General features: G+C 45.0%; 1 protein-coding gene across 1 annotated transcript in view; it reads left to right on the top strand.

Annotated features, from left to right (window-relative positions):
* LOC138292040 (von Willebrand factor A domain-containing protein 7-like) overlaps positions 1-22381 on the top strand; it is a 344708-nt gene that overhangs the window by 303450 nt on the left and 18877 nt on the right. The window contains exon 14 of the mRNA XM_069230371.1: positions 11095-11366. Coding sequence (XP_069086472.1) covers positions 11095-11366 — 272 coding nt within the window. The remainder of the gene's footprint in view (positions 1-11094; positions 11367-22381) is intronic.

Genomic DNA, 22381 nt, shown 5'->3' with positions numbered 1-22381 from the left:
TAGCCCAGTGTCAGAACTCTATGTCAGTGTCGGTGCTCCAGTGCCAGTGTTGAGGTGGCAGTGCCCTAGTGAAGCTGTCCCATTGTCAGTGTTTCCATATCATCGCTGATATGTCAATGCCCCGCCGATATCCAGATGCCAAGACACTAGTGTCGCATCTCCACAGCCAGTATTCCTGTGTAAGTGTCTTTATGTGGTGGTACTGCTCTGCTATTGTGTTATACTAGCACTATCTTAGTGTCACTATCCCTGTGTCCTACCCTCTCAGTGAAACATCACCATGCCAATGAACCAGCATTAGTGTCTGTGCCCCATGTCAGCATCCTAGTCACTGCTTCCATACCAGTATTGGTGGTTATGTTTCATTGTCCCAGGCGCTAGTGTCCTAGTATCTGTTTTGATGTGCTATGTCAATATCTTAGTAAAAGTATCCATTTTGTAGTGCCCACTTGTCAGTGCACTGTTATTAGTTACTAATTTCACTGACCACCGGTGACTGTACCCCTGTCAATGTCTCCAGATCATTGTTAGTGCGCCAGTGGCTGTATTTTAGTGGCAGCATCGGTCCCTCTTGTAGCTCCCTAGTGTCAATGTGAGCCGCCTATGTCAATGTACTAGCCTTTATGTCCCATTTTGTGTACAGGCTACTTATACCATCCAACTCATCTTCAAAGCAGCAAAGGGATGGACCGAGAACTAAAAATAAGCTAGAGATCTCGTAGCCTGAAACATGCATCAGGGATGATGAGTATTTTAAGGAAGAATAGCCACTTCAAAAACTGATGACGAGCAAAACAAGCATTTCCCTAATGCATGCATTACTGTGACCAAGTTTAGCTGCCACATCTTGCTAATTTTACGGGAGTCCATCCAGGAGCAGTTTCACGGATCACATGAAAATGAAAGAAATGGTTTGGAGTTTCTTCACCATGCATTGCTGGTTTTTAATTTTAGCTTGCATGCTGAACATATGCAGAAAGTGAAGTGAAGTGAGTGTCAACATGAGCTGAGCTTTTGTTTTGACAGCAATCTCTTGAGCTACCAGCCCTTCCTGCTACCAGATGCATTAAGGTGGTGCCAAGCCTAAAGATGGGGTCACTGCCAGCTCCCCAGCTCCCCCATCCACTCCATGGCAACAGGACAGACAGCCTGGGAGTCTAGTTAAATCATTTAATAATAATCCCATTTCATAAACAGATCTTGTCAAAACTAAAATAAGAACAGCTGAGGAACAGTGCTTAATTTGAACCAGTGATTGCTAGAGGACACCCCCAGCACTTATTTCAGGGGGCAGTGGCACTTTATAGTTGTCCCGCAGGCATCATTCTCCAGTTTGAAAGTCTGAGTAAACACAACTGGAAAACATAGTTCTGTTATTCTACCTGCTGCAATGAATCACCTGCGTGCAAGACCCTTGCACCACCTTATGACAAAATTGCCAACTGCAGGTCAGTAATTAAAAGATGAGGTGCCAGATACAAACTATTAACCATTAACCACTTGGTTGCTAAGAGTTAGTCCACTGATGCTAAGCCCTTTTTTGGATGTTTAGGGCAGTCCGGGCTTAAATCTTTTTCACTTTTTTTTCCATAAAAGGTATCCATGCCATTGCCAAATCTGCTTCCCTTTTTCAACATTCTGGGGTTTTAAAGGTACCCAGGGATTGTAGCTTCATCGGGAGGAAAGTGGGAAAATAGTCAAAATATAGCTACATTTTGCTTTTTGGGGGAAAAATGTTAAAGAGTGCTGTGCAAGAAAGCATATGTTTTTTTCCCTAAAACTGACATCAATTAAAGGTTTGCTGTGCTAGGATCACCATATTCTCAGCTTTCAGAAACGTGCATAGTTGTATAAAACAAATTACCACAGTTTTAACCTTTGTCTAAGAAGTAGTCGATTTTTTCTAATTCTTTTGGGTTCAACTTACCTGCAGTTTTTCTGGGGAAACCCTATATATGTTAGTGAAAAGTAGACACAATTCTGAACTCAGGAAGGGTCATCTGTATATCTCTCTCAAGCTTCTCACAAATGAACCAATCATTGAAAGAATAAAAATAATGAAATTAAGTAGGACAAAACAACCATTAGTGATAACATTTTCATGTATAATTTATTTGTTACAATGTTCAATTCACAAAACAAGTATAATGGTATGTTTATCAAACCCTTCTGGTTGCAGGAACATATAGGATTTGGAGGTTCTCCAAAAATACCCGATACTCAGAGTCAACAAGTGAGCTGCAGCTTATAATGATTTTTTCATTATGCACCAACAATCCAGCAGAGATGAATCAACATTTCCTCTCTCTGGCCATGGGGTTGGGGATGCTTCAGATCACAGGAAAGCAGAAAGACTTTTGAGGCTTTAAAGAAAGGGGTGGAGCCTTTCAATATGGGCCATACCCCAACACATCATTTCAATAAAAATATTCCAGGCATCCACTGGGCGTTCTCCCCCACCCCGGGTAAATTGAGGAAACCCACTCTTTACCCCCTGGGAGCGATCGGAAAGACTGTGCTACCCCTTTTGTTGTGAGACTAGGGCCCAGTGCTATGATGGGACTCTCCCATCCCTTTATTTGATCAAATCTAAACTCCCTGGTATCTAGTGGGCTTTCAAACCTCCCATCCCCAGGGTAGATTATGGCAAACCCCAAAATCAGATCAAACCTCCAATCTACCACGGTGTCAGAAAGACTCTACTGCACCATTTGGGGAGGGGTATTGCTCTATGTCAGAGTGACTTCCTCCGACCTTATTTTTTTAGTCACCATTTTGAAGTGCTTAGTGGTCTTTCTGACCCTAGGGGGATGTACTAGGAGCAAATGCTCCAATTGGTGCAAACCACATATCTGCTCTAAACATTGTACTGGCCCCTTTTTGTGTGAGGGCACACCCTATGCCAAGGTGGGCTACCCTACCCCATTGTTTTTTATGATTTTCCAGGTGCCTAGTGGGCTTTCTGCCCTCTGGGTTTGCACCTGATCTACCTCCTGTGAAAGACTGTATTGCCCCCTTTTAAGGTGGGACTTGGCCCAGTACCATGATGGACCACTCCATCCTTTTTTTGCCCCAGTTTGAAATCCCTGGTGTCTAGCAGGCTTTACAATTCTCCTAGGAAGATTACGTTCAAATTGTCAATTGGGGCAAACCTTCTACTGTGCCACAAAGGGACAGAAAGACTCGATTGCCCTTTCAGGGGCAAGGGTATGGCCCACTGCCAAAGTGAACTTTTTCCATTCTTTTCCTTTTTTGGCCGATTTCGAAATCCCTGATGTCTAATGAGATTTCTGACCCTCAAGAGGGCCAAAATCACTTCTACCCAGGTGGGGGGGGGGGAGGGGGGGAGGACTGTGTTGCCCTTTTGGAGCATGGCCAAATACTAGGGTAGGACTCCTCCACCCCTTTTGTGCCCCCATGTAAAATCCCAGGTGTCTAGCAGGCATTCTACTCTCCCAGGGCAGATTACCAGCAAACCCTCAATCAGGGTAAACCTCCTTTCTGTCCCCCCACCCCCAGGGGTCATAAAAAGACTCTATTGCCCCTTCTGAGTTTGTCTTACCAGCCAATGCCATGGCAGGCCATCCTCATCCTTTTTTGTTGGCGCAATTTGAAATACCTGGTGTCAAGTGTGATTTCTACCCCCCTCTCCCTGTGGGGGCACATTAGTGGCAAACCCTCAAATTTCCTCTTATAGGGTGGGAAAGGCTGTTTTGCCGCTTCAGTGATGATGTCAGATTGGTCACCCTACCTTTTTCAGAGCCAGTGAAAAAATCCCTGGTGTCTAGTAGATTTTCTACCTGCTATGGGGACAGATTACAGACACCCCCCCAGTTGGGCCAAAACTCTGATCTGTCCCTCCGGGGGCGAGGGGGGAGACATTCTATTCTATTCCCCCTGCAGGGTTAAAAGGTATGGCCTGATGCCTGGTGGATTACCTCTGCCATTTATTTGGCAACAGAGTAAAGTTCCTGGTTTCTAGAGGGCTGTCCTACACCTTCAGCAAAGCAGATTGGAGCAACCCCCTCAGTCTTCCCTGGGCGGGGGAGGAATACTGTATTGCCCCCTTTTGGGTGGGGTTAAGGCCCTATGCCAGAGTGGGACACCCACATCCCTTTCTTTTTTTTTGTAAAAAAAAAAAGAAATCTTTAATGTCTAGTGGGCTTTCTACACCCTTCCCCCCCCCCCCCACCCAGGAGGTGTACTGAGGTAAAACCTCCAATCTGCCTTCTGAGGGGGGAGAAAGACTGTATTCCCCCCTTTGGCTTGGGGCACAGCCTTATGCCACAGTGAGGTGCCCAGGCCTTTTTTTTCAATTACAATTCACTGGTAGCTTGTGGACTTTCTGGCCTTCGGGGGGAGGCATTGGGTGAAGACACCCCCATTCTCCCCCTAGCAGGTCATAAAGACTGATTGTGAAAGCGGGGTGGAGCAAAAACCCATGGCTTGGAGAGCTGCTGCCCCTCAAAAGTAATCAGTGGTGTCTAGTGGAAGCACCAGGTGATCACATGTCACTCCGAGCATCAGGCACTTTGCAGGCCAGGAAATTTATAGCTGGAAATCTGAGCTTCTCATCTTTCCAGTGAGACCAACCTTTTGGCACAGTTCTCTTCAAGCACAGAGATTGGAGCTGTTTTCATCTCCATCTGCACTTCCAGGGAAGCTAGGAAGCCATTATCCTAGATGCTGGTCCTCCAATTGACATTATTGCGTCAGTGACACAATCACTTCAGTTGCAGAGTTATTAACAACTCCTAAGCCTGAGCTGGAGAGTCTCAGGCTCTGACCCACAAGAGTGTGATGGTGGGCACCTGAGCAGCACACAACAGGTGCTATACCAGTGCCAGATGCCTTGACGAGTCCCCCTGTCAATAGCGCCTGACCATGATCACTTCAACAGTGCCTGACTGCGAGGAATTTTGATGGGAATATCACATCACTAGCCTCCAGGGGATAAGAATTAATAGGATCCTGCTACAATAGTGATTAAAATAGTACTTTGGCTTTTTCTGGTTGTATTTAGTGTTCTGAAGTCAGCCACAGCCAAAATGCTGCTTAGAACACAATATATGGTGGCTCTGTGAATGAATGACCGAAGACAGTGGTGGAAGTAGGCCACACCAGGAGGAGAAGTGGGCTGTGACATCCTAAAAAAAAAAGTTTGATAATGAGCACTTATATTCTTTCAGCTTAAGCACTGAAATGGTACATTGTGGGATAGATGACCTTGGCGTGCATTCAGGGCAACTGAAATTCAGAGAAAATGCAAACTAGGGCCGTCATTATGACATTGGCAGCAACTACCGCCTACCGCCACAGCAACGGCCGCCAACATACCGCTGCCATGGCTACCAGCCGTCTACGCGTATCATGACCGCTGATGGTATAACGCCAGAATGCAGGCGGAACACCGCCGACGGTCATTGCGGTGGACGGCGGTAAGGCGGCGCTGCTGTCAGCAGCACCGCCACGCCAGCAAAACACCACCGACCGTATCATGACCAATGAAACGGCCTGGAGGTGTTTTGCTGGTGGACGCTGCTGCTGACAGCAGCGCCGCGGACCGTCTCCAGCCGGAGGACCCCCTTGCAAGCAGGTAAGTCGGGTTCTCTGACAGGAGAGGGGGCTTGGGGGTGTTGTGTGTATGTTATGGAATGTGTGCATGCGGCTGTGAGTCGCGTTGAATTCGTGCGTGGATGAGTGATTGTGAGTGTTGTGTGTTGTGAATGAATGTGTGTGACAATGTCTGTTGGTGTGTGTTGCAGAGTGTTGATATGTATGTGTGCATGCATGGGTGGTGGTGGGTATGCGTGTGTGCATGTGTGTATACGGGTGCGCATGCGGGTGTGTATATGTGCGGGGGCAGGAGAGGGAGGGGATGGTGGGGGAGGACTGTGAGGAGAGGGCGGGGGAGACCCCTATCAGTGCCAGGGAAGGGATTCCCTGGCATTGATAGCGCCTACCTCCATGGTTTTCGTGGCAGTAAGTTTGGCACGGGTCATATTCCCGAGGGTGGGATTGTGACGGTCGCCGGGCTGGAGACCAAAGTCTCCAGCCCAGCGGATGTTACCACTCTGGCAGTTAGTGTGTTAAAGTGGCGGTCTTTGATGGCGGTTACCGCCAGGGCCAAAATCCCTTTTCTTTTTACCGCCGGACTGTTGGCGGTATTAACGCCGCTTTAACATCGACCGCCAGGGTTGTAATGAGGGCCTAAATGTTGATGTATACCATAATACATGCAGGAGGATCATGTGCGTTTACAGTAGAAATATGAGCGTGTAATGTTACGCTGCTTATTACAAATGTGTTCTACATTGAAAGGTTAATGGAACTTTGACATCCTGTACTGTTTTAACTCTCTTATAAGTGACAAATGCTAACATGTCTGTAATCTGAAGCAATTTTTAGAAACAACACAAATAAGGGCATGCCCCATTGACAAAGCCTTTTTTACTTTACTGCTAGCAAATATGACTGACGGATAAAGCATTGTTGGTAATCTTGTATATGGTGGCCACTAATATAATCTTGTCTGATGTGGTCACTATCACAACATTAATAATATTAGTATCTCAAGACGATGTTTATTGAACAAAAGTAACTCTTATTTCAGAAAGGGTTGGAGATACCTATGTGGATGTAAGGTCTAATTCGACTTGTTCTTACCCCTTACTGGTTACCCTAACAAACATTGGTATTCTTACCCCTAACAAACATGGGTGTTTCTGGAAGTTAATTTGGGGAGGGGGGCGGGGGTGCTAAAGGGTGGGGCACTCATTGGCTCAGAAAAATGGTTGGGCCATTTAAAAAAAGATAAATGTATGTTTCCTTAGAATGTTTACATTTGTCTTTTATGCATATATCTACATGTGTATTTAGATATAACTGTATGGACATATACATACAAAGTCAGATTAACACTTTAAGCAAACAACACTGCTTTTCCATGAAAGGTAGTTTTATAAATTAATGTGATTGGCAAGGTGTAGTGTCTGTTTCTTCTGTGTTGCCTTCTGGCACATTCAGGAGCAGTGGTAGTGGGTTACGGAGGAGGGGTCAGGACAAATAGTGCTGAGGCACATGCCCAATTTGGCCCTCCCCAAGAGATGCCAGTGGTTAAAAGATGTACATGTGGTCAGAGGATATGTTAGGCCTTGCTGCTTTGTCATTGTTATACCTCTCGGAATTATGGCACTGCCCTTCTTCAAGTCCATAATATCCGAAGGTAGAAGAACCCAACTGCAACAATGTTCAGTTGCCAGGCATTCCATTTCCGGGATCCCAAAATGGTAAGGGTTAGTAAAACGACATTGTCTGGTTCAGCATCATTGACTAGCTATTTATGAGTGAAGTAAGTGCAGTGTCATTGTGGCAAAGGAGGGCAGAGGCCTACCGCACTGTGGTTTTGGTCATCATTTACTACCTAACATGGGAGATTTGACATTTAAATTTCACATTCAGGATCAATTGCACCATTGCTTTGTCACTATACACGATGCACTGAGCCCAGCCTCTGTGATGTATAAAGTGGCCCTTATATTGCCTTGGACAGACATGGGCTCCCTGAAAATGCTGCAACTTTCATCTGCTCAGTCTGGGCAAAATTAGAAGCTTATATTTTGTGCTAGGGGCAGAAGTGTTTGGAAAATTCCTCTGCATTGTTACAGCAAGGAAGACCTGCCGTTAGTGCCCAACTGTACTGTTGTCTGGACCCCTAATGCTGATTTTTTATTATAGGCGAGCACGAATCATGAGTAGGTGCCATGACTTATACCTGCTTTACGGATTAAGGTCTTGTTGTACCAGGAAGGGTGCCCAAAGTGCTACCCTCATAGTGCTGGAAGGCTACCATCTTCACCAAGAGTAAAACAGCACAAATGTTGGGGTGACAGCATACTGTGTAGTGATCAGTAGTAGTGAACAGCTCCTTTTTACCCTGTGTCACTGGAGTAGGGCGTACATGCTCACCCACCTTTTTAAAAGTTCAGCTGCTGTGTGCTTAACTCACCCTTGGCCTACATCAGGTAGAAGTGGGGTGTTGTGCAGAGCAGAAGTAGTGAATGTGTGTATGTGTGCCCTGGAAGGGTGCAGTAGGGGATAGAGCAGTAGTGTACTGTGCAGTATATGTTATGTGTAGTTAGTGCATGCACTGAGTGTATGTATGCCTGTTGGGAATACATGGCATGAGAGATGTTGTAGTGTGCTGTACATGCACAATGATAGCATGTGCTGGTACATGTGTGCTTGCAGGAAGTAAATTACACGAAGGGTGAAGTGTTGTGCATCGCACATGGTGAGCTTATGTGCTGGCAGTGTGTGTGTGTTTGAAAATAGCACACACTGATACAATACAGAAAATCTACACTACTATGAACTAGGCACATACTGAGAGTGTGTGCTGTGTGCATGTGTGCCTGTAGTGGTACAATGCATGAGTGACAGCACTAGAGAGTACGTATGCTGTGAATATACTTGTATAGTGTATAGTGTAAGTGTGTCTATAAAAGTACATGACATGGAGGTCCATGAGTTCCATTTTGGAAAGCCCAGGCCTGCCTGGTGAATCCGTGAGGAGTAGAGGAATCCCGTCAGACAAATTTGAGTATTGCTGCATTCCTGTGTGGTGGTTGGGACATACACTGAAAGAAGGTAGGAAGACACTCTCCCTTTACACTTCAAAAGGTTGCTCTTTAATTCATTAATAGAGCACAAGGAAGAAGCCTGGTTACATCTCAGGAAGGAGGTGTGGCTTGTAAGGGAATCAAAAACAGTACGCCTGGGAGCCCAGAATGAACCATATTACTGTGTCTGACATCCAGGTGTGAACTCTGGTCACTCCCATGAACTGTGTTGTGGGACAATCAGCTCCGGAGTCTTGCCTGCTGTGACAGTTAGCCTTTCATGAGGAAAGAAGGAAAGGAAAGGAGTACACTTTAAAAGAAGCTGAACCCCAACATAAAACATCAAAGACTCAGACCCTAAATCACATTTTGGTGTCTGAAAATTAATTGAAAAAAGGGGAGGCTGAGATCCCAAACTGTATAATCTCCCAAGCAGCCTTATGGGCTGTGTGAGAAGGTTAAGCTCTGCAGGACTTCTGCCTGTGAACAGGACTGGGGGCCAAGGCCTGTTAGTTTACCTGCTGGGTGAGGGGACATCACCCTGGGAAACCAAGATCACCTACCTTGGACCCTAGTGCACCAGCTCCTGCCTGCTTGCCAAGATCAGTGAGCCCTGTGAAGAACAGGAGAGCATTGGAGGGGGCGAGATCCAGTGGGGAGCCCTACAGAGAGGATCCCCAAAGTGAGGTGTGAAGAGAATGGCTAATTGTCCAGTGACCCCTGTATGCAAGGAGGAGGCTCCATGATCTGAGCTGTACAGGGAGCGCTGTGTGGGAAGCGCTAGGCCCACACCGCCTTGCTGCTGTGGTCCAGTAGCATGAGACTTATCTCAGCCAATATCGGTAAACCTGTATGCCAGGAGGGGCCACTGTAGTGTGGCCCATCCCACCAGAAGATTCTGCATCCAGACCGTAAGTAACACAGCAACCCCGTATGTCAGGACGGACTGCTGGTACCACTATGGCCGAGAGTTCAGGTCCTTGCCCAGATGGGAGGATTACTGCTGTGACTGATGGGTCAAGCTCACACACTGTAATCTTCACTTGATGGATTCCCTGAGGGCTGCAAGGACACTGCCGAAGACTTCAATGGGGCTCCTGTCAGGATCCAGATGGTCGAATCTTCTCCCTTCCCCTGTTAGGGGAAAAGTGACTTACCTCACATTTGCTGAGCTGGAGCAGCTCAGATCACTGGAATGAACCTGCAGCTCTGCTTGAAGGATATGTTTTATGCCTGTTGTGTAACAAGGTTCAGGGCTCAGGAACACCCATGGAGAGGGCACTCACTGCACCACTGAGTGCTTCTGTGTGGCCAGAACTGGTAAGACTGTCACTCAGCCTTTGGGGCCCCGTGGGACTAGCTGTTAAAGGTGCTGTGGCACCATAGAGACTTTTGCCTAAATCCTAAGAAGTCAAAGTGGAAGTCTTGAGTATGACGTACTAGTACGTATTTCCCGAATGAGGCAACCAGTGAATGGGGAATATCCCCAACCACGTTATAAGTAGGAGGGTGAAACAGAGATTTGCCTGACAACGACTACTATTCTAACATCAAGGGTATCATGTTATTGCTCATGAATGCTGTTATTCTTTTGCATGTTTAAGGTTAGAAATAACACACTTATTTTTCTTACAAAAGCAAGTATTTGTGTGGATATTGCATTATTGTCATTACTCCATGCACTTTGAGTTATGAGTCGTGTTCACTCACTGGTTTCCACACCCCTTCCCCCAAGAGAGTTGAGGGAGCCTTTGACTGCTTGTCCACAGCTATCACTGAGAGTCAAGTGCAAAAAAAGTACTTGGCCCAGGTGAGCAGGATCCATAATAGGTCAGGCCCTGGGACATCAAGAGTAAAGGGCCTTAATCATCAGTGTTGGGCCCAGTAGCCCCTGTGTGTCCTGTGGCCCTCTGAAAGGGGTTCTGACATGTTCCTAAAGTCACTTGTTTCATTCTATCAAAATGTCTTATCTTCTGTTACAGCACTCTGATGTACTATAGTGGTATATCACCACAGTGACTTAAAATGTAAAAAATGCTATTATTGTTACAGTCATCTTACTAGTGGTAGTCTAGATGTCATGAATTAAACACAGACAGAGTACTAACTCCCATAGTACAACAGTAAGATGATGAAATTGAAAGGAAACTCCAGCTAGGAACTATATTACAACCGTAACTGTGAGTATTACATTCCGATGCCCTGCCACAGGGCACAATGATCAAGTTATTATGGCATTGGACTATTCTTGGACATAGAAATCAGTTATTTGAGTATGTGAGTGATACAGGTACTGCCTTCAACCACCATCACAGGGGAGTATGTGCCCCACAATGAACAATGCTGAACAAATGCTCCTCAGATATTGTTTCTGTGCCTAGATTTAATGTTTCTAGAAGTGCACTATATACTTATGCTAACTGTAACTTTAACCGTTTCGCTTCTGACACTACTGGCTTTTTCTCTTGTGCAGGTTCGAACGCAGTAATGACACTGTCAGTCACTGGGCTTACAACCTACAACTCTTACAACTTTAGCAGCATCTCCCTGATAGACCTAGAGGGCAATGAACTTCAGGCCCTGAAGCTGTATCCACTGGATGAGCCTGGAGACTACTATGCAGAGCTCAAGGCTGCCCCATGGCATCCTTTCACAGTCCGGCTCCGTGGCGTGGACACCTCCACTAACCAGGTCTTCCAGAGGCAGTTGGGCATCACGCATAGACCCTCCAATGTGACCTTGAAGGTAGGGGAACAGACAACTTTTCAACTATCCTTTCTAGTAGTGAGGAGCAATAGGCATGCATGATAGAGTGGCATCAACAGGAATAGAAGGGCTCATTGTACCCACTTTAAGATTCAGAGAGACATGGCGGCATAGCAGGGTGATACTAATGAACTGTGGAGTAGTGTTGAGAAGTCAGGAGAGACCTGGAAGCATCATAGGGCAGCATTAATGAGAGGGAAGAAAGTGATTTGCCCAGGGCATTGACAAGAGAGGTTTAACAGCAAGGTATGATGGCATTAACTAGAGAAGGGATCAGATCCAGTCCTGTGCACAATAGCTGATAACAAGGCATTCTGTGTAAAGCAACTGAGGCACAGGCACTCTGGTCCATTGACTCCTGGCACATATTCTATGCACAGCAACCATTCGCTAGGCATTCTTGGAAAGCAATTATTAGGAATGCATTTTGTGCATTGTAATTGATATGCAGATATTTTGTGCACACTAAGTGATGGAAGGAAAAGCTTCTGCACAAATTTACTGACATGCTGTAACTAATGTGAAAATATTCTGTTTGGTCTACCTGAGGTGCTGGCACTCTAGCAAAAGGACAGCCATTCTGTCAAACATAGTCAATGGGTGACATTTTGATGCACAATAACTGATGGGCGAGCACTACACAGACAAAAAATGGCTGCCTGCTACTCAAGTTTGGACATCAATATAGCAAGCATTCTAGCATAATAAGGATAGTGTCATTCGGCTGACCTCTCTACATCTAACCTTGAGGGAAAAAGGAGTAGCACATGAATTAAGTTTACAGTATTCATTTGCACAGGGATTCAGAGGACAATGCTTAATTTGAGCTGGTGGTTACCAGTGAGGGCACCAGGACTCATTATTGGGGACTGGCACTTATGTTTCCTCATCGGACATTTCCCGAGAGCAAGAGAGGGAAAGGCATACAAACAGGAAAAGAGGAAGAGAAAGACACAATAAGGTCGCTGTAGTATCTTCCCCAGCCTGGTATCAACCAGGCCACACATGGAGCTGAATATCACGTCTTTATTCCTCTGTGAGTACCTGTGAACCCCAACATTCTAAACCAAGCTTTGCTTACATTCTATTATAGTGATTGTGTCACACTGATATGGAGTCCTTGGGGAGCCAGAAATCATGCAAGTCATGACATCGCCCCATCTGTTAAATAAAAAATTGCAAACTTTTCCGAAAATCAGGAGACTTACACAAGTATATTTATACATATAAGCATGTACAGCTATATCTCTTCAATAAATTTTCTTGGCACTTTGATCTGTTGATCAGTTCTGATTACTGGAAGCTGTAAACTGTTGTCTTCAATGTCAGAGATTGCCAAAGAGAGTAATGAATCAGCAACAGCTAATGAGTTTTCTGAAACAGTCTTTCTTTCACCATCTTGAGTTGAAGACCGATGAAATACAGGCCTGAAGTGAGAAGACTCTCTGGTATTGGACTTCCTAGGTCGTTGGGCAGTCACCATCTGTCCTTTGGTAGACACTACCTAGAAAGGTTCAGCATCCTAAGAAGCATCAGATTTTCTCTTGTGAATCTGCTGAAAGATCACCAAATCTTGTTTGAAAGAGAGGTCTTTTGCATATCGTCTGTTGTCTGCATAGACTTTCATCTTCTGTTTCTGAACCAAGTCCCTGGTATGAATCATTTTGTCACTTCTATCTCTGTCAGTGGTCCATTGAAGTAATCTGGTTGTCATTGCTCTCTCGAACATCAAAGTCGCTGGACTTTCACCTGGGTTGAGTAGGGTGTCGAATAATAAGCATGTAGAGTTCAGTACTATTTTCAAACTGAGCTTCTCAAGAGTTGCACGCTGCACTGCTTACTTTAGCGTGCTCAGAAAACGCTGAAAAAGTCTATTGGCCTGTGGCTATCAAGTGTGACCTTCTGATGCTTTATGTTGAGATGCTCCAGAAATCCTTTAAATTCTTTACTGTTGAAGGGTGGACCATTGTCAGACTTCACAATGGCTGGTAAGCCCCTCGTTGCAAAGCTGCCATCAAGTTTTCAATTACTTTTTCATGTGTCATGAATGATAGATCTTCGACCAAAGGAAAACATGAATATTCATCTACAATCCCATTAAATGACATCCATTGTCAAGTGGACCAAATACATTAATGGCTATTCTCTCCCAGACATGTTTAGGGAGTTCTGACATGTATAGAGTATGTTGAGTGGCTTTAGTTGACATGCAATTGCATATGTGACAGGCTTTAAGTTTCTTTTCAAAACTTTCAGTTAGGTATCGAAACCAAACTCGGTCTTGGACAGCTCTCTTGTCCTTTGTGAGACACTTCTGTCAGCTTTTGACGTAGACTCTTTGGGATCAGGATCCTCAATACTCACTGTATAACTCCTTCCTGAGTTATGGACAATTCATCTTTGCCATTTTTGTACTTTTGATACTCTCCGTCATTACTGAGAGGTTGAATGTGTTTATTCTACGACTGATGTGTAATTATGTCTTTTAAATTTAACAAGTCTCTATCATGACTGGTAGCAGTGACAATCTGGGCTAAGGACATAGCAACTGTTGTACTTGACTTGACAATGAAATTGATGTAGGCCTCAGCCATTTTGTATAAAGTACCATGATCTTGAATAGGCACTCTTGAAAAGTAGTCAGTAGGATTTTGATCCTTTCCTGGTCAATGCACAAATGTATAATTGCACTCTTGCAATCGTAGTCCCCATCATTCAGTTCGAGGAGGCATCTTGGCTTTCTGATTGCTAAAGATGGTCAGCAAAGCTTGATGATTAGTTACCAGTGTAAAAGGCCTTCTGTACAGGAATACATTGAAATATTCACATGCCCATACTACAGCCAAACTTTACTTCTCAAGCTGTGAACATTCATGTTCTGTTTGAGGCAAACGTCTACTAGCATAGGCCACAATATTTCATCTTGCATCTGGGCATTCACTATGCTGTGCACGTATAGCACCTAATCCAAGAGGGCTGGCGTCAACCACAATCTCTTTTTGAAGCCTTGGATTGAAGTACCACATTTCTGTAGCATTTTCAATGGCTTGATTGATTCCCTTGAAACTTTTTTCACAATCTTGTGACCATTTAAAAGAAACATTTTTATTTGTTAACTCGCGTAATGGAGCACTGACAGTGGCAAAGTCCTTTATGAATTGTGACCAGGAACTGGCCATTGCAAGGAAAGAGCGTAGCATGGAAATATCTTGTGGGGATTCAGCATGCTTTAAAGTTTGTACTTTTGCAGGATCAGGCTCATGCCCCCATCCGAAAAGATATGGACACAAAATTTCAACTTTGTTTCGTTGAACTCACATTTGTCTGCATTTAAAGTCAAACCTGCATCATTGAGTAATTGATATACTTATGTGAGGACACTATCATGCTCCTTCTGTGTAGCTCCAAAAAACAATATGTCATTGCTATAGTTAAATGCATTAACAGCAGGTTGTATGCTGCATCATATGATGTCTTGGAAAGGTTCTGCAGCCGATGACACACCAAAACTAAAGGCCTCATTTATGAGGCCCATGGTGCAGGGCAGCACAGCAGGTGCCTTGCTGCGCCGCCTGCGCCACCAGGAAAAGGCTGAAATGCACTGTATCTGCAAGACATTTCTGTTCCCACCCCCTGCGCTGGTGCACAAATTGCTGCCTAGCACCAAAGCAGGCACCCTTGCACCATGGTGCAAAGGTGCCTGCGTTGTGGGGATGATTGTTTTTCAGCAGGAAAGGGCACCTTCCTGCACAAAAACCATCACAAGAGGTGTGTTTTCCACGGGGAGATATAAAGATGTTTCTCCCCATTGTGTCACTTTTATGCCACCCCTGAGGTGACGTAGGAAGCTGATGCATTACCAGACTTGTAAATCTGGGATTGCATCATATTCCTTCGATTCCATGGGTGTTGCATGGTAACACCCCAAGAAACACCCACTGAATGCCCCTTTCATGCGGTGTTATGAAAGGTAGCTTTGCATAGCATTGTAAATATGGGCTGGCACAATGGGCCACCGAGCATCAAAAACATGATGCCCCCCGTTGTGCAGTGTGCCGCATAGACTTTGTAAATTAGGCCCTGAGTCTTTTGTATCCAAACAAAACAACATGTGTAGAAAAGGTTGTAATATGTCTGCAGCTTTTTTCAAGGTCTAACTGATGATAAACTTTATTCAAATTAAGTTGGGAGAAAACGTTGGCACCATTCAGTTGGATGATCAAGTCAGCAATGTGAGGCCCTGGATGTTGTTCTCTTGTCAGTGCATAAGCGCACAGCTCCTTCATTGTCCTTTTTAGGCACTACTACTATGGGAGAAACCCATTGTGTTGGACAAGTGGAACATTCAATGAAGTCATGCCTAAGTAACAATTCAAGTTCTTTATCAAAAGCTTCTTGTAAATTAAAAGCAGCTCATCTGTGTCTCCGAGCACCTGGTCAGACATCATCATCAATATGCAGTTTTACTTTTATAGTCTTTATCTTTTCTAAACCCTGAAACAATGAACGGAATTGACTTACTGTTTCATGATGAGCATTCATGTTGTACTTCACTGAAATCAGTCCCATGTCAGCAGCCGTGCTGAAACTGAGCAAGCAGGCACTTGCAGTTGTACCTTGAGGCACGTGATTGGTGCTTGTATGTTTTTTTTTTTATGTCCCACTGTCGTTTTAAACAAACCTCAACTCTTCATGGAAATTGATGCAGCCCAAATATACATTTTGGTCTTTGACGGGGTAAGCCGCAGTAACGGAGACAGTTCATTGAACTTTTCTTCAGGCATTACATTTATCGAAGCACGCTATCGATAACGAAAGGTATTGAACATCCATTTATTTTCAATGTAATCTTTGGACAGTGTTTGTGTGATTTTGTTACTTTGACATGTCGACTTTTCTTTGACTAACTTTTCTCCTCACAGGCGACCAGTGTGAGGTGCTCGTTTTTCTGAGGTAAGCATTGACATGGCACAATCAATTGCTTCACTTTCACTTATTATTGAGGTGGAAGAACTGTTTCCTGATGATTTAGATGATGGTTGACTTTGTTTAGTATCTATTAGCCTCATCTGATGTCACCGCTTGGCCTTGTGGCCACATATTGCTCCTGGAACGTCCCAGTGGCCATTTTGTCTTCGCACCTTGACACACTTACTTTTTCCTTCGCTCTGCCCATCATCACAAAATGGTTCTCTTTACAACAGCTTTTGCATATCTGACCAATGGCAGGAAACTATCCTTAATGTGGAAAGGCAAAGCCACACCTGACATACAACTTCTTTTTTTGCATTTAGACATCACTTTGTGTTCTTCAGTCTTTTGTTTTGAATTACTTTTCACACACATGACTGACTCGCTCTGTGCACCTCCGGCCCCCATGTTGGCAGCTTGCCTCTCAGCACGTTTCTCTGCTCTGTCAGTCATCAACACTTACTCCAGATAGGAGTTTCTCTCAGCATTCGTTGTAAGAGTAAATCAGACAAGCATCCATCGATCACTCTAAACCTCATGGCTTCTTCATCATTAAATGAATTCAACTTACAGTGTTTGATGAGCACGTCGAGTGTTTCTACAAAGACATCAATTGTTTTGCCACCTGTCTGACATCCTTGACTGAAAACATATCATAAATAGTTAACATTTGGTACACAAATAAACTTGAGATGCAACGCATTCTTAATCTGATAGTATGTGACTTCTTCATCAGTTCTTCGCATTTTCTTTATAATTTCTTTCACACCGTCACCAGCAAGATTTTTGAGGTATTTGACAATCTTCCTGCTATCAGTCTCTTCAAGTGCATCTATGATATCTTCAAATATCTCTATTCCTGCAGTCCATCTATCACTAATGTTTTGCTTTTTAGTGGGATCAAATTGTGGTGGTGGTTTTAGGAAGGCAGCAGCATTTTAACTGTTTATGGGAGTGGTTGACATCAAGGGTGGAGCTCTGTCAAACACAGTCAACTTTCCCAGGAAATCTGCTTCATCACTGAGGACCGATGTTGTTTCATCCTCTGGGTCATCCAGGACAGCCCTTGGAGGTTTGACCTTTCTTCTTGGTCTCCATCAGCAGAACAACATTTTGCTGAATTTCTGGCCGCTGTAGATATGGACCGCTCCTTTAGCACAACCCTGTGCACTGGAATTTGTGCCAGTGTTGGTCATGATGCAACAACTCTCTTTAGTGGGCTTGATAAGACATTTAGGGGCATATTTATACTCTCTTTGCACCGAACGTGCGTCAAAATGTTTGACGCACATTCGGCGCAAACCTAACACCATATTTATACTCTGACACCCGACCCCGCGAACGTCAAAATCCCTCTGTGTGTGTCATTTTCTGGATGCGGGAAACCGCCTTGCGTTAATGACATGCAAGGTAGGCGTTCCCATCCAAAAAATGACTTTAAGGCCTGTGCGCCTTATTTATACTCCCGCGTCATTTTTACGCACAGGAGGGGGCGGGCCTTAAAAAACTGCGCACAGCCTCATGCGCGCCGTTTTTGAACGCCTGGGTGAGGGCAGGCGTTAAGGGACCTGTGGGCTCACTTCCATGGTCTCTGAACATGGAAGCAGTCCAGAGGTGCCCTTCACTGCCCCCAGGGACACCCCCTGCCACCCTCGCCCACCCCTGGAGGACACCCATGGATGGGGGGACCCATCCCAGGTAAGTACAGGTAAGTTGAGGTAAGGATAATTTTTTAATTTTTTTAAAGTGGCATATAGGGGGCCTAACTTGGGGCCCCCTATGCCACTGTACCCAATGACCATGCCCAGGGGACAGAAGTCCCCTGGGCATGGCCATTGGGCAAGGGGGCCTGACTCCTGTCTTTGGGGGTTGTGCACCATGGGGTTGTGCGTCAAAAAGTGGCGCACGTCCGGTTTGGGCCATGATTTTTGACTCAAGCCTGACGTGCACCATTTTTTGACGCACAAACCCCATTTTTCCCTACGCCGGTGCTGCCTGGTTTGAGTCATTTTTTTTTACTCTGTCCAAGCCCGCAGCGCCGGCTAACGTCAATCCTTAAATAAGGTGCCCGCCTGGTGCGTAGGTATGGCGTTAGCCGGCGGTACTTTTTTTACGCAAACCAGCACCGGCGCTGGTTTGCGTCAAAAAGTATAAATATGGGCCTTACTTTATCCTTTTTATACTTCAGTTTATATTGTCTTACATCTGGTTGATCTATGCCTTGCAGTGCTATTTGGTGTCTGATAATTGTCTTTACATGTGCTTTGTAAACTTGGTTGAATCCACCTTCAGAGTTAATGCTCCATATACCATAAAACTTTATTTTGCGTGGCAGCCCAGGACCTTTTTTTAGGATCTAGGTCGTAGTTTCTTGACCAACCTTGCATAGACTTTTCCCTGAATTTCTCTTTTCATTAATGTACTTCACATCAGCTGGAGTTGCGCTTTGGCTCCACATACACTAACAGTCAACTATGCACTTCGATGAAGGCGCATGTGGCACGCACAAGCAGTTTGCTTGGACCAAAGCAAACTCTCCAGGAGACCACGTACTTCCTCAGGATACTTATCCCCTATCTCGTCGTCAGTTTTAGCGACTTCCCCGGCCTGGTACCCGCTGAATGACTAGATCACACATGTAGCAGTAAATCACATGTCTTTATGCCTGTGTGTACCTGTGAACTCTAACATTCTAAACCAAGCTTTCCTTACATTTTAGTCTAGCACTTACATCACACTGATACAGAGTCCTTGGAGAGTCAGAAGGGTTCTATTCTATGTCATGCAAGACACTCCAGTCACAAAGGGAGAAAGCAAAAACCTGAAAGAATGAAATAAAGGGGCTTGGTGTGACCGGTAGTAGATTAAACAGGTCGGAGGTGAATTGGAAACGACACAGTCTTGGTACTGACATTTAATAGTGCTGTCAGTTGGCTTCTGAGCAGCACTTTGGGCACCAGCACTTATTATTTTACAAAGGAAGCACTGTCTGAGAACCACATACAGCTTGCACATAAATTCAAATCTACTTGCATTTGAATTCTGATGGACATATTCTGCTACTTGGAGCTCTGAAGGACACATTCTTCTGTCACATGAAACCTGATGGGCATATACTATTTCATCAATTCTGATAGTCATATTCTCCAGTCGCATGAATTCTGCTGGACATTATTCAGTCTCATGAATCTTGATAGACATATTCTGCTTCCACATGTCTGATGGGCATATTCTTGATTTGGGTTGGTCACTGCTGCTCTTAACATATGATGTATTGTGAAATCTATTTGTCTTGACACATGAATCATAATGTACAATATTGTTTAGATGGCAGAGTTCTTTACATTGGCATAGGTTATTTTTTGTCACAATATAATCTTTTGTTGTGCCCTGGTATGTGACAATCTATCGATCAGTTATCTGCATTAAAACCTATTGGTACTACTCTATACAAAATGCTGAAGAATAATATTTACACATCAGCTCAGAAGAGAGGTTCATTATTTCACTTGAAGTATTGGATAACCACATTAGAAATGCATCACAGGCTTGATTTAGAGTTTGGCTGACGGGTTACTACGTCACAATGTGACAGCTATCCTATCCACCTTTTTACAAGTCGATTACATTCTGTGGCTTGAGTAATATGGCAGAATTGATACTCTTCACTTTTCTCACGAGTAACATGACAGACCCTATGTCTAAAATGTACTGCTTTTTCTGCCATTCTCATTAGAAGTGTGTGTTTTAAAATACATCATTTAGCCTCAGGATTTGCAAAAAAGACGCAGATAAAATCGCCCCTACAAGTAGCCACTCTCGTTATGCTGGCTGGCATTGTGGGTAAACTCTTACAGCAGGGATACGCCTAACTGAGAAATGGTTATCGGGACATACATACAGTGACACTCTTTGTTGGTGTAAAAGGTAATTTATTTTTAGGACAGGGTTTAAAACACAAACATCATTTAACATTTTAACTGTATATCGTCCTTTTAAACCAGACCTTAACTTTTACAACATCCTTTTGCCTTCCTTCTCTCCTCAGATAGCTCCCTTCAATTCTCCTACCGTATATGCTCCCCTATTCCTCCCATGCCTTCCTTGCTTTAAACCTCCCCTCCCCCCGCTCTGATCCTTCACCTCTTTGTTTTTCCCCCTGGAAGGGTGGACAAGCCTGCATCTGGCTCTCCACCCTCCCCCATCTCCTGCTACCTCTCAAATCACCTGCCCTAAATGACTGCTATCGAAAACCCTACCTACCTACCCTCCTTGACCTAAATATCATCCTCCCCCCTTCCCTTCCTATGCAGGGTGGGAGGGTGGTCAAAACTTTCCCCTAGCTAACTAGTCGGCGCGGAGAAAGAGGCCGACCCCACCCTCCACCCCCCTTTTATACCCTAACTAACTCCCTCCCCTACTTACCTGTCCACCAATAGGGCGCCTCCGCGCCACTTCCTCCCGTCCCGAACGTACCCGCGGAGAGACTAGACCGGGTCTCTCTCTCCGCGGGCCCCTCCATCGGGACATACATACAGTGACACTCTTTGTTGGTGTAAAAGGTCATTTATTTTTAGGACAGGGTTTAAAACACAAACATCATTTAACATTTTAACTGTATATTGTCCTTTTAAACCAGACCTTAACTTTTACAACATCCTTTTGCCTTCCTTCTCTCCTCAGATAGCTCCCTTCAAGTCTCCTACCGTATACGCTCCCCTATTCCTCCCATGCCTTCCTTACCTTAAACCTCCCCTCCCCCTGCTCTGATCCTTCACCTCTTTGTTTTTCCCCCTGGAAGGGTGGACAATCCCGCATCTGGCTCTCCACCCTCCCCCATCTCCTGCCACCCAGCGAAACCCATGAGGCGTTTTGCTGCCCCACCCAAGGAAAAACAAAGCTTTTTCCGTTGCAACGTGTCCTAGCATATTCTCTCCTTCCCCCCTTTTTTTCAGTTCCAAATCTCTCTGCATGAGTTGTATCAAGTGAGCCCCGATAGCTTCACTAAATCATTTTCCCCAAGATGAATCAATAAAAGGTCTGGGCATCCCCACTGCGGCAAGTTACCCGTGATAAATGGGAGCAGGCTCCCCCACCTCATACCACTCTTGCCCCACCAACGCACTTCATGGTGTCTGCTGGGCAGTCCCAATGATCTGCCGTAAATTTGCTTCTCCGCAAATTTTGCTGCCCAATGAACGAACGAATGGCCGACCAACCATGTTGTCATCTTGTCCGACTGCGGCCCAGCCACGCATCCTGCAAAGAAAAAACATTGTAAAAACTGTATTGGTGGGCTAAACCTACCAACCAACTTTGTTCTCCTCAGGACCTAACATACCGCTCGCAGCACCTAGACATCCATCTCCCTATGGACCATATCTTCGCCCAGTCCCGTCCCAAATGCGCTGCCGCAGTCGCTGCCCCAATCCTGAATGAATGTGTTCCATAATCCCCTGCGCGCCGCCCTATCCTACCAAGTGCCATTCTCATAACTTGCAACAGCTGATAACTAGTCAGCTTTTTCCCTAATTCATGCATAAAAACCCACTTGCCCTTGCCCAGCTGATCTGTTTTTGAACGTCTGAGCCATATCCCCAACCTGTCCCTATACATGCACACCTCCTTCCTCATTACCCCAATTTCTTTCCCCACCCCCAGCAGCTCGGACACTCGAAAAGCTCCAAAAAACAACCACAACATACACAAACGGAATAAACACACCTCATACTCATCTGAACAACAAACTGGTAACACCTGTACCATCTCCAACAATATTTCAAACGTAATGGGTTCTCTTGCTGGTTTATCCCCACTGGCCCTAAACCTGCTCCAGCCCTTCAACATTTTACCCAGTAAATCAATGTTCGCTGGGTCATACCCTAAAAAGAGTTTCCCGTAGAAAGAAACACCTGCCAGTTTTCCCCCAATTGTAGCTGGAGATAAACCCTCCCTGATCAGAAAAAGCACGAAACATCTGGTCCGCGCTTCAAGCGTTCGCAGGCCTTGCGCCCAAAAGTTGC

This window comes from Pleurodeles waltl, chromosome 4_2 (genome assembly GCF_031143425.1).
Source record: "Pleurodeles waltl isolate 20211129_DDA chromosome 4_2, aPleWal1.hap1.20221129, whole genome shotgun sequence".
Lineage (NCBI taxonomy): Eukaryota > Metazoa > Chordata > Amphibia > Caudata > Salamandridae > Pleurodeles > Pleurodeles waltl.
This window is presented reverse-complemented; position numbering and strand designations above follow the sequence as displayed.